The sequence below is a fragment of the Phyllobates terribilis genome, unplaced genomic scaffold, assembly GCF_046119375.1.
Source record: "Phyllobates terribilis strain yellow unplaced genomic scaffold, ASM4611937v1 Scaffold_3__8_contigs__length_932513732, whole genome shotgun sequence".
Lineage (NCBI taxonomy): Eukaryota > Metazoa > Chordata > Amphibia > Anura > Dendrobatidae > Phyllobates > Phyllobates terribilis.
In genome coordinates, this window is record NW_027362763.1 from 486,768,532 (window position 1) to 486,787,508 (window position 18,977).

General features: G+C 46.4%; 1 protein-coding gene across 3 annotated transcripts in view; it reads right to left on the bottom strand.

Annotated features, from left to right (window-relative positions):
- Nucleotides 1-18,977, bottom strand: part of ROS1 (ROS proto-oncogene 1, receptor tyrosine kinase) — a 422,859-nt gene that overhangs the window by 232,364 nt on the left and 171,518 nt on the right. For all 3 annotated transcript variants that reach the window (XR_012318445.1, XM_073675912.1, XM_073675911.1), the window contains 4 exons: nt 13,361-13,461; nt 13,054-13,268; nt 3,316-3,479; nt 2,071-2,239 (listed from right to left, as the gene is read on the bottom strand). Coding sequence is in view for 2 of the 3 variants with exons in the window: in XM_073675912.1 (XP_073532013.1) it covers nt 2,071-2,239; nt 3,316-3,479; nt 13,054-13,268; nt 13,361-13,461 (649 nt within the window). In the remaining variant the exon portion in view is untranslated. The remainder of the gene's footprint in view (nt 1-2,070; nt 2,240-3,315; nt 3,480-13,053; nt 13,269-13,360; nt 13,462-18,977) is intronic.

Here is an 18,977-nt window from a genome sequence, read left to right on the forward strand (position 1 = left end):
AGTAATTCGGTCAAGAAGTGGGAGCGAGAAGATGTGGCTGTTGGTTATGGCACAGTTTCACCTTGGCCACGGCCCCGTCCTCTGCCCGCACCATCACCAGAACGTCCAGTTCCACGTCCCTTGCCACGCGCCTTGCCCATTGTAAAGGAAGTAAAATAGCTTACATTCGCACTATCAATGGAAAAAGGGTAATAAAAAGTAGATTAGAACCGTGGAAGAGGAAAACCACAGTTCTATTTCTCTGGCCTACACCCGACTCTTTTAAACAATCTGAACAATCAGGGAGAAACTATTACTGTTTTTCTTCACGGAAAAATACCAAAAGCTGAATAATAGAGATTTTTTACCGTGGAATGGCAAAACCACAGTTATTGTTTACTGGGGTACACCAGACAATTTTAAATAGATATATTTGCAGCTGAACAGTGAGCGACACACTCAAACTGTTTTTTTTAGGTAAAAATGGCCCAAAAGTGGATAATACAGAGATTTGACCCGTGGAACTGCAATACCACAGTTCTATTTCTCGGGCCTACACCAGACTATTTTAAACAGATATATTTGTGTCTGAACAATCAGGAGACACTATTACTGTTTTTCTTTACGGCAAAAAATGGCAAAAGCAGGATAATACAGAGATTTGACCCGTGGAACTGCAAAACCACACTTCTATTTCTCAGGCCTACACCAGACTATTTTCAACAGATATATTTGTGTCTGAACAATCAAGGAGACACTATTACATTTTTTTTTTACGGCAAAAAATGGCAAAAGCAGGATAATAGAGATTTTTTACCGTGGAACGGCAAAACCACAGTTATAATTTACTGGTGTATACCAGACTCTTTTAAACAGATATATTGGTGTCTGAACAATCAGGAGACACTATTACTGTTTTTCTTTATGGAAAAAATACCAAAAGCTGGATAATAGAGATTTTTTACTGTGGGACGGCAAAACCACAGTTATAATTTACTGGTGTATACCAGACTCTTTTAAACAGATATATTGGTGTCTGAACAATCAGGAGACACTATTACTTTTTTTCTTTACGGAAAAAAATACCAGAAGCTGGATAATAGAGATTTTTTACCGTGGAACGGCAAAACCACAGTTATAATTTACTGGTGTATATCAGACTTTTTTCAATATATATATATTTGCGGCTGAACAGTGAGCGACACACTCAAACTGTTTTTTTTTAGGTAAAAATAGCCCAAAAGTGGATAATACAAAGGTTTGAACCGTGGAACTGCAAAACCACACTTCTGTTTCTCTGTCCTACACCAGACTATTTTAAACAGATATATTTGTGTCTGAACTGTCACAGACACACTTTTTTTTTTTTTCTTTTTTTTGGGTGGGGGGACACCAAAAGGTTAATAAGATGGGTAATTGTACAGTGTGAAGGAGGAAAAAAAAACAGGATTTAGATGAAAAAAAAAGGATTTTTCCTGGCCCCCCAGGACCTGGAGCTAAGTCCAGCAATTTCAGCAACAGGAGCACACAGGACTGTAATGCAGCGTTTGCTGGTATAACCACTGCGTCTCCTATACAGCCTGCCTGCCTGCCTGATATTTGGGATGGATATTAGTCCTGAGAAGGACTGTTTGTTTGATTTGGCAGCCTTTACAGACCCTACACTAACTATTTTGCAGTATAAATCTCTCCCTAGCTCAGCAGGGCTTTCCCTACACTAGCTGATCCGGAGCGACTGTGTCCAAGATGGCGGCGCCCGGTTTTAAATACTCGAGGTGACGCTGTGCGGCCAGCCAATCAATGTAATGCCCACAACCAACATGGCTGCGGCATTACAGTGACTGGCTGGCAATCCCTGCATGTTCATTGGCTCTGTAAAGAGCGCCAAACATGCAGGGCGGAGACCCGAGCTCCCGCCCGAGTAACCCGGAAATGCTCGGTGCTCGCCGAACATCCCGAGTAGCGTGATGCTCGGGCGAGTACCGAGCAGTGTCGAGCATGTTCGCTCAACACTAAATATGATTCTATTGTCTTCTTTTCAATATGATATAGGAATACTAATAAAAAAGTGATAGATAAGTAATGTAATACCTCCTTCTGGTGCATGGAGAATAAGTGAGATTGTAATTCCCTTGGCCCAATATGTGTACGGAGTAACTGCAAAGTCAAATTCTGTGTATGGCTCCAGTCCTTTTACAGTATAAGAGGTTTCAGCAAATGTTTCATGTGTAAGACAGTTGTCATATCTGGTTCTGATCTCCTAAAAAGAAAAATATTAATAAGCATGTGTTATTGGTATGATCAGTCGTACATTCATTGTAATGAGATAAGCTTTTAATAGAACTTCATTAAACTATATAGACAATTGGCATTGTGTGATCATTACAGTAGTCAGGTAATTGCTATATGGTAGTAAGGGGCTGGCTGGCAAATTTTAGTCTGTGGGGTAATCACAAAGCAGTGATCTTCGAGTTGTGGCAGACCATGTTTAGCTGTGTTATCATGCCCCACATCCTGAGCCCCTTAATGGTATTATGTCCCCCACCCTGGGCCCCTTCCATAATAATATCCCCAATCCTGGGACCCTTCCTGGTATAACATCCCCCATCCTGGGCCCCTTTCAGTAAAAATGTCCTCTATCCTAAGCCCCTTTCTGTTATAATGTCCCCTGTTCTGCCACTCTTCTCCAACACATTTAAAAAAAGAAACAATTCTTCTTACCTTTCCCCGCTCCCACAATGTGCAGGCGGTGCAGAGGCCGATAGCTGACTTCGACGTGACAGCCTGTTATGGGCACGCCGAAATCAGCGGTAGTGTGTATTGCAGTGCAGGGAGCCGGCGGGTCTCTACATTGCAATACATTTCAGCTGAATGTGCGTCCTCAGACCCTCTGCCCCCTGGCACAGCCTGCCCCTGGTACTAATGTGATAAATCACTGTTTATGGGGAATTTTGTTTGTGGCATTACAGTTGATGTTAAAGATTCAGCTTCATTTTTTCATGTATAACTTCTGAAATTCAGTTATGATCAAGAACAGAGAAGCCACAGGAATATTTAAAATTTTTGAAAAATACATTTAACATGAAAACCTGATTCAAACAGTAGTTCATATTCTGATGACACATGTAAAGTGGTGGCATTTCAGATTAATACTACTGAAAACAATATTACCATTTCCTAATAAAGGGGATCCCATTATCTTGATATTAAACGCAAGGATACCCAAACATGGAACTCATACCCATGAGATATTTATGACTTATTTTGAAAATAAGATGGGGATACCAATTTGAAATCTTTATTTTGTAAGTAATAACTGTTAAATTAACAATATACCAGCTCCTGTAGCACTGTGGACTCCACACAATAGAATAATGTCCCATATTCAATATTAGATGGCTCCTTCCATTGAATGATAAAATTTGAATAATTTCCTCTTATTTCAAAAGAAGAGCTTAATATGATGTCAGGTGTCACATCAGGAGCATGTGAGAGATTTCCTGAAAGTCAGAAAATTGGCAATTAAACAACTTGGAATATTATATGTTACGTTTAATTTAAAGAATAGAAGTCATTATAATTTTTATTTCATAGTACACTTGACAATAAACAACCATATTATATATCTAATCAGAAAAATCTGCTTTTGTCAACTCCTGGATTGACTTTTCAATTTCTATTCATGTGTAAAATCTGTATTTAGGTAAGACAGATTTTCACATTACTGAGATGCAAGATGACAATTGGTGGATATAAAATTCTATGGTGAGGGGGGAGGAGAGAGAACTATCTAGAGGCAGACACAGACATTCTGGTGCAGGGTCTTCTGAAACGAAGAAGAAGATTATGAGCAACAACTGCCATCTCCTAGCTCAATAATGGGAAAGTCTGTATTCACTGAAGACAGATTTTAACCATAAATTGAGATCCAAGGGGTAGCGCTTCTCCTTGCGGAGAGTGATATGTCAAGCCTGACATGCCAATGTGAGGAGACTTTTAAGGCACAACACTTCTCTGGGAAATATGCAAATTGTCTCTTCAGAGAGGAAGCTAGAACTCTAGTGCCACCTATAGGAAGTAGCAATCCTAAAAGTCAATATAAACCCTCTTACGAGCCTTGTCACATGACATAGGATAAAAGCCAAAACCAAAATCTCAATTTGCAGATACTGTGTTTCTGGGTATGGCCCCTCATCAGTGCAAAGTGTGAGATCTGGTTTGGCTGGATGAGAGGCATCTGACTGGAATCCAAGGGGAAACGTTTCTCCTTGCGGAGAGTGACATGTCAAGCCTGATATACCAATGTGAGGAAACTTTTAAGCTGCAATGCTCCTCTGGAAAATATGCAAATTATCTCTTCAGAGAGGAAGAGGACTAGAACTCTAGTGCCACCTACAGGAAGTAGCAATCCTAAAAGTCAATATCGACTCTCTAACGAGCCTTGTCACATGGCTTAGAATAAAAGCCAAAACCAAAATCTCAATTTGCAGACACTGTGTTTCAGGGTACTGCCCCTCGTCAGTGCAAAGTTTGAGATCTGGTTTGGCTGGGTGAGAGGCGTCAGACTGGGATCTAGGGGTAACATTTCTCCTTGCGGAGAATGACATGTCAAGCTAGAGTTCTAGTCCTCTGCCTCTCTGAAGAGACAATAACCATACATTGAGAATTTTGAGAAAGAATGATCAGTCAGGAGGAGAAAGAAGCAGATTTCTCTGATAAGATATATTACAAAGTTTCTTATTTCCTTATGTAAGATTGATGTATGAATAGTGATGAGCGAGCACTAAAATGCTCGGGTACTCATTGCTCGGGTCGAGCAAATTGGAATACTCGGGTGCTCGACCCAAGCAACGAGTCCAATGTAAGTCTATGGGAAACTCGAGCATTTTTCAGGCGGCTTCCCCAGGCGGTCTGCAGAGGGCCTAAAAATTGCCCAAATCGATGGGAACAGTGCTCAAATGACATGGAAACAGCATGGGGAAGACCCCTGGAAGCATTTCTGACTCCCAGGTCACAGCTGTCAACAACATTGTCAGAGTATTACGCCACTTTTACGGACTCACAATAAAACATAGAAAAACAAAATGGATTTTCCTGGTAAATATATTAAGGAACATCCTTTCCAGGGTAATGACTTGTATATAAGGCAAAATAAATAACCAAAACCAAAAATACTCCTCCACACCTTGCGCTATGTTCACACGTAGCGTTTTTTATGCGTTTTTGCACTTTTGCATTGCTTTCAACAAAGACAAATGCATTCACTGGTAAATGTCATTTTAACATTTTACAACCTTATCTGGCCATGTGGTGTGTGACACATCATCAGACACATGCATACAGTGCTGAAAAGACATGGTAACAGCATGGGGAAGACCTCTGGAAGCATTTCTGACTCCCAGGTCACTGCCTAAAAGTGTGCCCATCATAAGTGATCCTTGGCGCATGAATAGATGCCTCCCGCCATGCACCTGTCATTGCAGACTTGCAGCAATCACCGTCCACATCCTTGTCCCAGTGCAGCGTTAAGTTGTACCTACCCCATTCCTTGGAATGCAAGCGCAAGTATGCACTCAGCCATACACTCACTCACAGGCTGCAATACTATACTGCCAAATTTTTGACAGCTGCTTGCACTTGAAATGTGGCCTTTTAGGCTCGTAGAGGCGGAAGCTTTTCATAACCTCATGCCGGCGGCGGCCGGGTGTCCATACTCGGTCCCCAGCCGCCACTGTTTCTCCCTGTGTCGTCTCCACCTTCCACAAGCACGGGTCCCACAACATTACCCATGCCCTCCCCAGTGCACTTACTGGGAAGGACCGCCTAACCATAAACACATGGACAGGTGAATGTGGCCAGGGACGGTACGGAGCCAGTCCACAGCTTTTTTGCTGAGTTGTATTTCACTACAGCCATATTCTTTAGCTTGGTGAAAGGAATTGGGAAATCATATCTACCCAGCTGTCATTTCTCACAGGAAGTCCTCTAAAGCTGCTTTCACTTGAAATGTGGCCTTTTAGGCTCGTGGAGGCGGAAGCTTTTCATAACCTCATGCCAGCGGCGGCCGGGTGTCCATACTTGGTCCCCAGCCGCCACTATTTCTCCCGGTATCGTCTCCGCCTTCCACAAGCACGGGTCCCACAACATTACTCGTGCCCTCCCCAGTGCACTTACTGTGAAGGACCGCCTGACCACAAACACGTGGACAGGTGAATGTGGCCAGGGACAGTACGGAGCCAGTCCACAGCTTTTTTTGCTGAGAGTTGTATTTAGCTCGGTGAAAGGACTGGCATAGAGGGATACCGTATCTGTAGCGCCCCGAGGGTTCGGTCACTACAGGGGTATTGCACCTCCACCAGAGGTGTGATATCCCACTCCCGGGTAAGGATGGTGTGTGGACTGGGACTCAGTTAGCTGCATGCATCACATACACCCCATTTCCGGGGGACAGCTCAGCGGTGCTCCCATTGGTACAGTAATGCAGGCACGACAGAACATGTCCCTGGCTGGAGTGGGGAGGGGGGGGGGACCCAGTGATGTAGGAGCAGATAGGGGTTGGGATTCTGGGCATAGGTAGGAGCCCATTGGTTGCAAGTCACCTGGGCTCATACACAGAGAGGGAGGTATATAAGGTGGGCACCATCTTAGAACAGTGTTTAGTCTGAGAGAGGAAGTGACAGAGCAGGGCCTCTGTGGAGCTCTGCTTCGGAGGCGGGCCTAGCCTGTGAGGCCCAGCCAGAACTGAAAGAGAAGAAGTCAGTGCAGAGAGTTGGAGAAGAGAAGGAGCTCAGCCAGAGAGGGCTGACAGGGAGCTGTGGCTCAGTCTGGGCCCAGCTCCACGAGGCAGGCCTGGAGTGGAGGCCAGAGCCAGAGGAGAGGAACGGAAACAGAAAGGAACAGAAAGGAAAGTAAGAAGGAACAGAACACCAAGAGAGGCCCAGAGACACAAAGCAGAAGGAACCCTAAGGACCCAGGAGATTGCGGGTGACGGGTTGGCAGAACAGGGTACCAGATCCCAAGTTGGTGGAGGCGGCTAATCCTCAGCCAAGGACCAGCGGTCATGACCATTTACTGGTGTGACCCATCACTACACCTACTAGAAAGGCACACCACATAGGGTCAGGGAAGTGGACACCCAGCCTCCCAAGAGAAGACCCGAGGCAGCTGGACAGAAGTAGTGTCACTGGTGGGGCACGGCTAACGAAAGGATAGAAGGGAGTCCTGTGCCACACTCCAGAATTACCTGGGGGTTGATTGAGCCCCCTGCCTGGTGGACGCAGCACGGCTCGGGCGGTCCTATCTGTGCACAAGTGAGCTGGATGAGAACTGTGAGTAAAGAACTTGAACTGCAACACCTTGTCTCTGTGCTTTCTCACCGCATACAGCACTACTAGTGCTGGGATGCCCGCACCATCACCCCCACCATCTACTACACTGCCCTGGGGCTGCACTCTTCCCGTGGGGAGTCACACTACCTCAGCTGCATACACCATCAGCCCCAGCGGTCGGCCTTGCAGCGGCGGTCCGCACTGACCGCAATCCACGGGTGGCGTAGTCGGACATAAAACCATAAAAACCCCATGAAATACTGCCATTGGTTTGACCGCCCTGGGCCACGGGACTGGGTCACCGCCACGGTGACTACAACCCCCAGCGTCCACAAAAGGGCCCGGTTCCGGGTTCCCCACGCGGCCATGGGGGCGAGTCATATCTACCCTGGGTGTCATTTCTCCCAGGAAGTCCTCTAATGCAGCTTGTTGCAGAAGCAATGGCAGCCCGTCCAACATCAACTAGCACTTGTTGGTGGTGCTTTGACACACAAACATCTTTCTTTGAGCATTTTATTTCATGAATACAGAGTTGGACAATGGCCTGATCTGAAATGTGGTTTAAAAAATAACATGCATAAGCATGTCCGATCCACATTAAAAAGCTGCCATAGAGTTTCCGGGAACCTACCCCCACACTTTTCTTAGCCACGGCTGCTCCTCGGCAGGGTTGGACGGTCCCACCAGAGAACCAGAGACTCCTCCGGTGGGCCCTGGCTTCTCCTTCAGGAGAGTTCCTAGTGCTGAGGTGAGGCCATGATGATGATGATAGAGGTCACCATCTGCTTAGTTTTCTGTTACTTGGAATGCAAGCGCAAGTATGCAGCCAGCCACCCACCCACAGGCCGCAACACTAAACTGACAGATTTCTGGGCAGCTGCTTGCACTTGAAATATGGCCTTTTAGGCTCGTGGAGGCGGAAGCTTTTCACAACCTCATGCTAGCGGCAGCGAGGTGTCCATACTCGGTCCCCAGCCACCACTATTTCTCCTGGTATCGTCTCTGCCTTCCACAAGCACGGGTCCCACAACGCTACCCGTGCCCTCCCCAGTGCACTTACTAAGAAGGACCGCCTAGCCACAAACACGTGGACAGGTGAATGTGGCCAGGGACGGTACGGAGCCAGTCCACAGCTTTTTTTGATGAGAGTTGTATTTAGCTCGGTGAAAGGACTGGAATAGAGGTAAACCGTATCTACCCTGGGTGTCATTTCTCCCAGGAAGTCCTCTAATGCAGCTTGTTGCAGAAGCAATGGCAGCCCGTCCAACATCAACTCGCTCTTGTCGGTGGTGCTTTGACACACAAACATCTTTCTTTGCGCATTTAATTTCATGAATACATAGTTGGACAAAGGCCTGATCTGCAATGTGGTTTAAAAAATAACATGCATAAGCATGTCCGATCCACATTAAAAAGCAGCCATAGAGCGTCCGGGAACCTTCCCCCACACTTTTCTTAGCCACGGCTGCTTCCCGGCAGGGTTGGATGGTCCCACCAGAGAACCGGAGACTCCTCCGGTGGGCCCTGGCTTTTCCTTAAGGAGAGTTCATAGTGCCGAGGTGATGATGATAGAGACCACCATCTGCTTAGTTTTCTGTTACTTGGAATGCAAGCGCAAGTATGCAGCCAGCCACCCACCCACAGGCCGCAACATTAAACTGCCAGATTTCTGGGCAGCTGCTTGCACTTGAAATATGGCCTTTTAGGCTCGTGGAGGCGGAAGCTTTTCACAACCTCATGCCGCCGGCAGCCGGGTGTCCATGCTCGTTCCCCAGCCGCCACTATTTCTCCCGGTATCGTCTCCACCTTCCACAAGCACGGGTCCCACAACATTTGTATTTGTTGTATTTAGCTCAGTGAAAGTACTGGCATAGAGGGAAACCGTATCTACTCCGGCTGTCATTTCTCCGTCACCATGTTCCGCCCATTGTCACACATGACCATGCCTGGCTGTAGGTTTAGCGGTGTGAGCCACAGATCTGACTGCTCTTTCAGAGCTGTCCACAACTCTTCAGCATTGTGTGTTTTATCACCTAAGCATCTTAGCTTCAGCACAGCCTGTTGCCCCTTGTCCGAGGCAGTGCTGCAGTGCTTTCAGCTTGTGACTGATGTGGTCATTTCGGAGATGGAGGTTGAAGAGGAGGAGGAGGCTGAGGAGGATGAGGTGCAGGAGCTGTAGACCATGGGGGCAACCCTGATTGACCTAGGCCCACAATCCTTGGCGTCGGGAGGACGTGTTCCGTCGAAAGGTCTGACTGGGTCCCGGCTTCCACTATGTTAACCCAGTGTGCCGTAAGCGAGATATACCGTCCCTGCCCACAAGCACTTGTCCACGTGTCCGTGATTAGGTGGATTTTCCCGGTAACTGCATTGCTGAGGGCATGGCTAATGTTTTGGGACACGTGATTGTGTAATGCGGGGATGGCACACTGGGAGAAATAGTGGTGGCTGAGGACCGAGTACCGAGGGACGGCCACCGCCATCAGGTTGCGGAATGCTTCCGTCTCCACGAGCCTAAAAGGCAACATTTCGAGTGCAAGCAGTCGTGAACTGTGAGAATTTAGTAGTATGGCCTGTGGGGTGTTGGCTGCATTTTTGCACTTGCGTTCCAAGGACTGGGGTATGGACAACTGAACGCTGCGCTGGGACAAGGACATGGACGTGCTTCCTGATGCTGCTACTTGAGAGTGTGCAACAACAGGTGCAGGGCAGGAGGCATCTTCGCATGCACCATGGACAGGGGATTGGCTTGCATGCACAACAGCGGAAGAAGCAATGGTGCCACCTGCAGACACTGTTCCTGGACCCTGGGGTTCGGCCCACAAAGTCTGGTGCTTTGCTGCCATGTGCCTGGTCATGCTGGTGGTGGTCAGGCTGGTCGTTTTGCCACCCCTTCTGATGCTGGCCTGGCAGTTGGTGCAAATGGCCTTTTTGGGGTTATTGGCAGAGTCTTTAAAAAACAACCAGACTCTGGAAGACCTAACAGTTGTACTGCCAACTTCCTTCGTGTTGGTGCTACGGGGAACGGTTGCCTGCCTTCTGTCTGCGGCCACCACACTGCTTCTTCCTGCCTGTTGGGGTGCTCTGCCTCCCTCCCCCTGTGTGCTGCTGTCCTCACTCTGCATATCCTCCTGCCAGGTTGGGTGAGTTACTATAGCATCCACCACCTCGTCTTCCACTTCCGCACCCTGGTCCTCCTCCTGACTTTCTGGAAATTGTATCTCATCATCTCTTGTGACACTTTCCCACCGTCGCCTTCGTGTGACCATGGCTGCTCAAATATTTGGGCATCGCTACACGCAATCTCCTCTTGCCCTGCTTCAAATGGACCGGGCGAGAGGCCCAAATCTATAAATGGAAAAGTGAACAGCTCTTCAGAGTGTCCAAGTGTGGGATCAGTTTTCTCTGGGTACTTGGCATGGTGGGAGGAGGAGGATCAGGGTGAGGAATATGCGGTCCAGACTCACGGTTACTGAGACTTGACCATGTGGAAGACAGGGTGGTGGTGGTGGTGGTGGTGGCTAATTGACTGGAAGCATTATCTGCTATCCAACCAAAAACCTTTTGACACTGCTCTGGGTTCAATAGCGGTGTGCTGCGGTCCCCTAGAAATTGGGACAGGAAGGTCAGGCGAGAAGATGTGGGTGTTTGTTGTGGCACAATTTCAGCTTGCCCACAGCCTTGTCCTCGGACTCTGCATGCACCATTACCATCATGTCCAGTTCCCCGTCCCTTGCCACGTGGCTTGCCCATTTTAAATGGAGGACAGTATCTTCCACACTCACTACAAATGACTGAGTTTGGAGCGAACATAAATTTGATCCGTGTGACGGACAAAACAGAGTTTTAAATACCTGGCCTGTAGGTAAGTAGTTTGAACAGCAAACTGCTGTGAATTGCTTCACTGACACACTAAAGGAAATTTTTAATGGAGGCCAGAAATGGCAGTATTTTCTGACAACGTATATGTGATTCGTGTGACGGAGAAAACAGACTTTTAAATACCTGGCCTGTAAGTAAGTAGTTTGAACAGCAAACTGCTGTGAATTGCTTCACTGACACACTAAAGGAAATTTATAATGGAGGCCAGAAATGGCAGTATTTTCTGACAATGTATATGTGATCCGTGTGACGGAGAAAACAGAGTTTTTAATACCTGGCCTGTAGGTAAGTAGTTTGAACAGCAAACTAGTGTGAATTGCTTCACTGACACACTAAAGGAAATTTTTAATGGAGGCCAGAAATGACAGTATTTTCTGACAACGTATATATGATCCGTTTGACGGAGAAAACACAGTTTTAAATAGCTGGATTTCTAGCGCTGTAATATGGAAAGGACCTGGCTGTATTCTGCAGTGCCAACACGCAAATGGCGCAGAAAAACTGTGTTCTCTGGATTGCTTTTTAAGCAAATAATAAGGATTAAGAACCAAAGAAAAGTATTCCTGGCCCCTGAGACCTGGGCCTTTGTATAGAAATATCTAACAGCAGCAGAAGGCAGAATTGGAATGGAGCCTCTTGTGCTATATGCACTGCAGTCTGCTATATACCCTGCCTGCCTATATACACTGCCTGCCTGATATCTCTGCAGATGGATTAGTCCTCAAAAGGACTGTTTGTTAAGATGGATACGTGTAATGTACGGTTTTTCTCCCTACACTACCTAATACACAAGCAAATCTCTCCCTGATGCAGCAGCACCTCTCCTTACACTGTCTGATTCCGGAGTGACTGTGACAAGCACAGCGGCACCAGGTCTGATATAGACCTGATGATGTTGTGCGGCCAGCCAATCACTGTAATGCCACAACCAACATGGCTATGGCATTACAGTGAGTGGCAGGCAATCCCTGCATGTTTATTTGCGCTCTAAAGAGTGCCAAACATGCAGGGAGGGGACCCGAGCTCCCGTCGAGCAACCCCGGAAATACTCGGCGAGCGCCAAGCATCTCGAGCAGTGAGATGTTCGGGCGAGCACCGAGCAGTAGCGAGCATGCTCGCTCATCACTATTTATGAAAAGAAAAAATGTAAATGACAGTTTAGGTTCAGACATGCACTGAACTTTGCAGACGAGTCACATTCACTGCTTTGTTTGCAGCTACATTTTTTGTCTACATTGCAGGTGCAGGACCTATCTACTATTCACATGCACGAGTGTGGTCCGTGAACTGGAAAAAAGCCGAAATGCACTAACACATAGGTTACAATTGGTCTGTGTGCAGTCGGGGTTCAAAGACCATGTATAACATGTGGCCATAAACAGCACATAGACCAAAAATACATTCCTGTGAATGTGCCCATACTCTTACGTTACTCTTGTATGTATCTTGCTTCTAATTATTTATGATATACAACATATTAGGGTTGCTATATACTTCTATACTGCAATTGGCTAAGCACTTGTTCGGCCGACAGCCATTTCTCCCTAGAGCACGTGCACTCTCAGTTTGGCTGAGTACGCATGTCCTTTAGATAAGAAGTGGGAAAAAAAGCAGCTTACAGCCACATCTGGCAGAGGCTTCTCTTCCTTTAAATCAAAAGGATCGGTCATGTTGAAATCCATTGTGGGAAAGTCAGGACTACACACATTAGATAATTGGCTGATACTGCCAAAAATGGTTGGTTTGGCTGCCATTATTATGATGTGTATGGTCACCATCACATCATATATATTCATTTAACCATTTATATAATATAAACTCATTTATATTTGGAGTAAGTTTGATATTGTTTGTCTCCTCTTACCTGGTAATGGTTTAAGAGCATTTAGCCCCAATATAAAACCTGTGAACTCCGCCGGTTGGGATATAGGTGTACAAGAGCTTTGGTTCACCTCTTGCACAGTAATATATTTCTGCCCATTTATCCAGAAGAGTCGATTGCAATGGAACATTAAAGCATGCTGGGAAATTTCTGTATAACCCCATGATGCATGTTCTGTGATTTTTACATCAAAAGTTCTAAAAAAACATAAAAAAAAATCATAACTGGAGGTACCGATCAACCACGTATATAGACTTCTCTTTTCATTGCTTTTACTTTATTCTCTTACCCTTCTCTGCGTGTGTTTGCATGGTACATATTAATATGCAACCCATTCTTGACAAGCCAGTAAATCTGTCCATCTATGAGGTTTAATGTCAGGGCCACCACCTGTATAATATGCATTAAACAGAATATTGTATTTTAGGTAGAAAAAGAAAAAATCACATAAATTAATATTAAGTTTACAGCAGATCTGTCATCCTACTGTCAAGGTAAAATATATATTATAGAAAATCAATTAGTTTATTTTAATAGATTACCTAATCATTGTGAATTAATACAGAGATGATGGAATAATCTATGTGTATGTATGTATGCAAATGTGTATATGCACATGGATTATGCTAATAGTTAATGAATATATAACTAACAGTTTCTGTTCTTATTGTAGACATGAACGAACAACTAAATGATTTCCTGGGAATGACGTACGCATGTGCATGACTGATAACAGAGAGATTCATGTCGAGTTGGCAAAGATGGCGCTGAGAGACGACTTCACCCCTCCCATCAGAATTCCTAAGGCGTTACTGAAGCCAAGAGAAACATGGATGAGCAAATTGCAGTGTGTCAAGTTATCAGAAGGAGCAATGAATTTTACTAATCCCACCTAGAAGTAGAATACTATATAACCCCATGTCTACGTAATAAAGTATGCCATTTTGCGTGATTCAGTCTCTGAGTGAAGGTTTTCAACCAGATTAGCAAATTTGGTTAATTAGCTTCTTTGCATGCACTCGGACATCTTTAATTTGGAGGAGAGCAGTTACCTAGTGTATCTTAAATTGGTGAAACCTCCACAAATGGTGCCTTGACTTGGATCACACTCGAGGGGACTCTAGGTCTTGGGGTGCCCATCACCGGACCACCTGCGGACGAGCCGGGACTGCTCAAAGTGAGAGCCTGATCAACTCTCATCACTGAATACAGTAAGTCTGCAGATTTAATGAATCCGTAGTGCTTATTCGTATTTTGAGCGGTCTCTGGTGAGTTTGTGGTGTCTAGATTGGCCCTTAGGGACAGCCCAGTGTGACTGGGTGGGTCCCCGCTGTGTGAGTCCAAGAACTCTGGTGTGTAGTCGCTCCTGGCTAACTGCTGCTCTGTGGTTTCTGAGGTGTTCCGTCCCATTAGAACAATCTTTGTACGCAGGGGCGTACAAGTATACACTTGAGAATTTAGGAAAATTTCTTTGTTTATAACGCGGGCACGCGGGGAGGGACGTTGCTGATAAATCGTGTATTAAGACATTATTAGGGCGCGGGCTCGCGGGGTTAACCAATCCTCTATTAAGACGTGGGATACGCAGGGAGCCAACTGGATTGTTAAGCCGTATATTAAAAAGTCACTAGGACGCGGGTGGCGGGGTGTTCAGTGCTTCATTAAGTCATAAAAGAATCAATTCAGTGCTTGGTAGGGAGTGTAGGGACCTGTTACAATTCTACTTGTGTATCAGCTGCCTGGTCTGATCATAAGTCTAAGGGGATGGAACGACTGGAGACAAAATTATGGAAAAACTAAAGGCATAGTTTGTGTCGCAGGGGTCACTCGATCAGGAGCGACAGGACCCCAAAGATATAGTTTCTAGAAGAGAAGGAAGGAAATATGTAGAGAAAACAAAAAAAGTAATGTCATTGTGTGGGTTGTACTCGGGGGATAGATTACAGTACGAGATGTTGAATGCAGCAATTTGTGAAAACAGGGGAAAACTGGAAGATAATGGGTTGTTGCAAAGTGCATACATATGGAAAAAGGTTGCGCTGAGTTTATCGAAAGAAGGGTTTGTGAAAATTGAGGCTAGGGATAACAAAGGGAACATAACTGGTTATTTCTATGTTAGAGAGATGCCTCCGCCACCGCCCTATAATGGCGGCGCAATGAATTGTTGGGTGTGTTTTAATTGTGGCCAGCAGAATCCATTGTCAGCAGATTATTGTGTTGCATGTCACGCGCCCAGTCCAGGAGGCCCACCCCTCGCTACTACCCAAGCCACTCCTAGTGCCCCATCTTCATCCGTTATACCTATGTCCGCCCAAAGTTCCAACCTTTCCTGCAGCGGCCATGTTACTATACCCATTGCATCACCTCCGGCCTCTGACCAGATGTCAGTGGGTGTGCTCCCTCCCAGTGGCACACACCCTTCCTGTAGTGTGCTTCCTTCCGGTGGCGGCCATCTTGGCGCACCCGGAATACAGCCCACAATACACACTACACCCGGAACATCAATCGCAACATTTACTCCTATACCAGTGTGTTCAGTTGTCTCTCCGGATGGTGCGTACTATGTCCCAAAAGACTATGTACCCCTCTATCCTCATTTGCCTAGTGCCGAAGCTCTATTTAATAGTCCAGAGTTCCGGCAGGCCCTTAACCGAAGGAGAAATACTATTGAACCAGAAGAGCCGTGGGATGAAGAGGCAGCAGCACCACCACCACCATCAGCATCCACACCAATAATCGATCCAGAAGGTAAACTGGCTCGTGTGACATTTCGTACACCAATATCAGAATTCTCTCCGGATCGGGGGGATTCCAGTGCCACCCTTTCAGATGAAGAATACCCACAGGTGTGGAAACCATGAACAGAAAGAATGATTTCGAAGTCATCAACGGTACTAACAGCAGGTCTGGGGGATCTGGTAACACAGCGGGTGGATGCTATAGTTAATGCAGCAAACCCTAGATTACAACATAGGGGAGGAGTGGCTAAGACTATTGTGCAAGCCGGAGGTAATGCTATTCAGGAAGACTGTAACAGCATTGCACATTCTTCAGGAACGTTCAAGGCAACAGACCTGGTAGCCACCAGACCAGGGAGATTACCATGCAGGCTTATCATTCATGCAGTAGGTCCAGTGTATGATGAAGATCATCATGATCAGTGTGTATCACTAGTGTTGAGCGAGCACTAAAATGCTCGGGTGCTCGAAGCTCGGGCCGAGCTCACCGTGATACTCGGGTGCTCGACCCGAGCAACGAGCCCAATGTTAGTCTAAGGGAGACACAAACATTTTTGCGGCGGCACCCCCGGCAGTCTGTAGAAAGACTAAAAAGTGCCCAAAACGATAGTGACAGTGCTCAAATGACATGGGGACAGGAAGCATTTCTGACCCCCAGGTCACTGCTGTCAACAACGTGGTCAGAGTTATTAAGCCACTTTTACGGGCTCACAATAAAACGTTCAAAAACGAAACTGAAACTGCATTCCTGTGAAATATGTTAAGGAACATACTTTCCAGGGTAAAGACTTGTGTATAAGGTAAAATAAATAACCAAAAACAAAAATACTCCTCCACACCTTGGGCTATGTTCACAAGTAGCATTTTTTATGCGATTTTGCACTTTTGTATTGCTTTCAACCGTGACAAATGCATTCACCGGGAAATGTCATTTTAACATTTTACAACCTTATCTGGCCATGTGCTGTGTGTCACATGCATATAGTGCTGAAAAGACATGGGAACAGCAGGGGGAAGACCCCTGGAAGCATCTCTGACACAAAGGTCACTGCCTAAAAGTGTGGCCATCAGAAGTGATCCTTGCCGCATCAGAAGATGCAGACTTGCAAGTATCCCCGTGCAAGTCCTTGTCCCAGGGCAGTGTTCAATTGTACCTCCCCCATTCCTTGCAATGCAAGCGCAAGTATGCAGCTTGCCACCCACCCACCCCCAGGCTGCAATACCATACTGCTTGCTTGCACTTGAAATTGGGCCTTTTAGGCATGTGGAGGCGGAATCTGGCCACCACGTCATGGCTGCGTCGGCGGCCTGGTATCCATACTCAGTCCCCAGCCGCCCGGCGGCCGCGTGTCCGCGCTTGGTCCCCAGCCGCCAGGGGGCGGCCGGGTGTCCATACTCGGTCCCCAGACGCCCCTATTTGTCCCGGTAACCTTACCCATACTTTTCTTAGCCTGGCCTGCTTTAGGGCAGCATTGGCCAAGCCCACCAGACAACCAGACTCCTCCGGTGGGCCCTGGCTTCTCCATCAGGGAAGTTGAGAGTGCCAAGGTGAGGAGCATGATGATGATGATAGAAGTTAGCATCTGCTTTGCTTTCTTGGAATGCAAGCTTAAGTGTGCAGCCTGCCACCCACCCACCCCCAGGCTGCAATACCATACTGCTAGCTTGCTTGCACTTGAAATGAGGCCTTTTAGGCTTGTGGAGGTAGACGCCAGCCACCATGTCATGGCTGCGTCGGTGGCCTGGTGTCCATACTCAGTCCCCAGCCGCCCGGCAGCCGGGTGGCCACAAGATGATTTTAACGCCCCTTGGAAGAGACGTGGAGTTCAGAGTGGTTTAACAAGACGGTTTTAATGCCCCTTGGAAGAGACGTGGAGGTCGCAGTGGAACAAAAAAGACAATATCAATGCCCCTTGGAAGAGTGGTGGAGGTCGCAGTGGAATAAAAATACAATATCAATGCCCCTTGGAAGAGTGGTGGAGGTCGCAGTGGAATAAAAAGACAATATCAATGCCCCTTGGAAGAGTGGTGGAGGTCGCAGTGGAATATAATGACAATATCAATGCCCCGTGGAAGAGTGGTGGAGGTCACAGTAGCTTAACAAGACGGTTTTAATGCCCCTTGGAAGAGTGGTCGAGGTCGCAGTGGAATAAAAAGACAATATCAATGCACCTTGGAAGAGTGGTGGAGGTCGCAGTGGAATAAAAAGACAATATCAATGCCCAGTGGAAGAGAAGTGGAGGTCACAGTAGCTTAACAAGATGGTTTTAATGCCCCTTGGAAGAGTGGTGGAGGTCGCAGTGGAATAAAAAGACAATATCAATGCCACTTGGAAGAGTGGTGGAGGTCGCAGTGGAATAAAAAGACAATATCAATGCCCCGTGGAAGAAACGTGGAGGTCACAGTAGCTTAACAAGACGGTTTTAATGCCCCTTGGAAGAGTGGTGGAGGTCGCAGTGGAATAAAAAGACAATATCAATGCCCCGTGGAAGAGTGATGGAGGTCACAGTAGCTTAACAAGATGGTTTTAATGCCCCTTGAAAGAGTGGTGGAGGTCGTAGTGGAATAAAAAGACAATATCAATGCCCCTTGAAAGAGTGGTGGAGGTCACAATTGAATAAAAACACAATATCAATGCCCCGTGGAACAGACGTGGAGGTCACAGTAGTTTAACAAGATGGTTTTAATGCCCTTTGGAAGAGTGGTGGAGGTCGCAGTGGAATAAAATGACAATATCAATGCCCCTTGGAAGAGTGGTGGAGGTTGCAGGGGAATAATAAGACAATATCAATGCCCCGTGGAAGAGACGTGGAGGTCAAAGTAGCTTAACAAAACGGTTTTAATGCCCCTTGGAAGAGTGGTGGAGGTCGCAGTGGAATAAAATGACAATATCAATGCCCCGTGAAAGAGACGATTTTAATGCCCCTTACAAGAGCCATGCAGTACAGCATATTAAAAACATTATTTCCATTATTGGGGAGTGGGTCTCCCATAGTCTTTGCCTATGCCTTCCAAGCAAAAGCTGCCAAAAATTAGGACGGAGGAACTTGCAATGCCCCGTACAAGAGCCATGCAGTACAGCATATTAAAAACATTATTTCCATTATTGGGGAGTGGGTCTCCCATAGTCTTTGCCTATGCCTTCCAAGCAAAAACTGCCAAAAATTA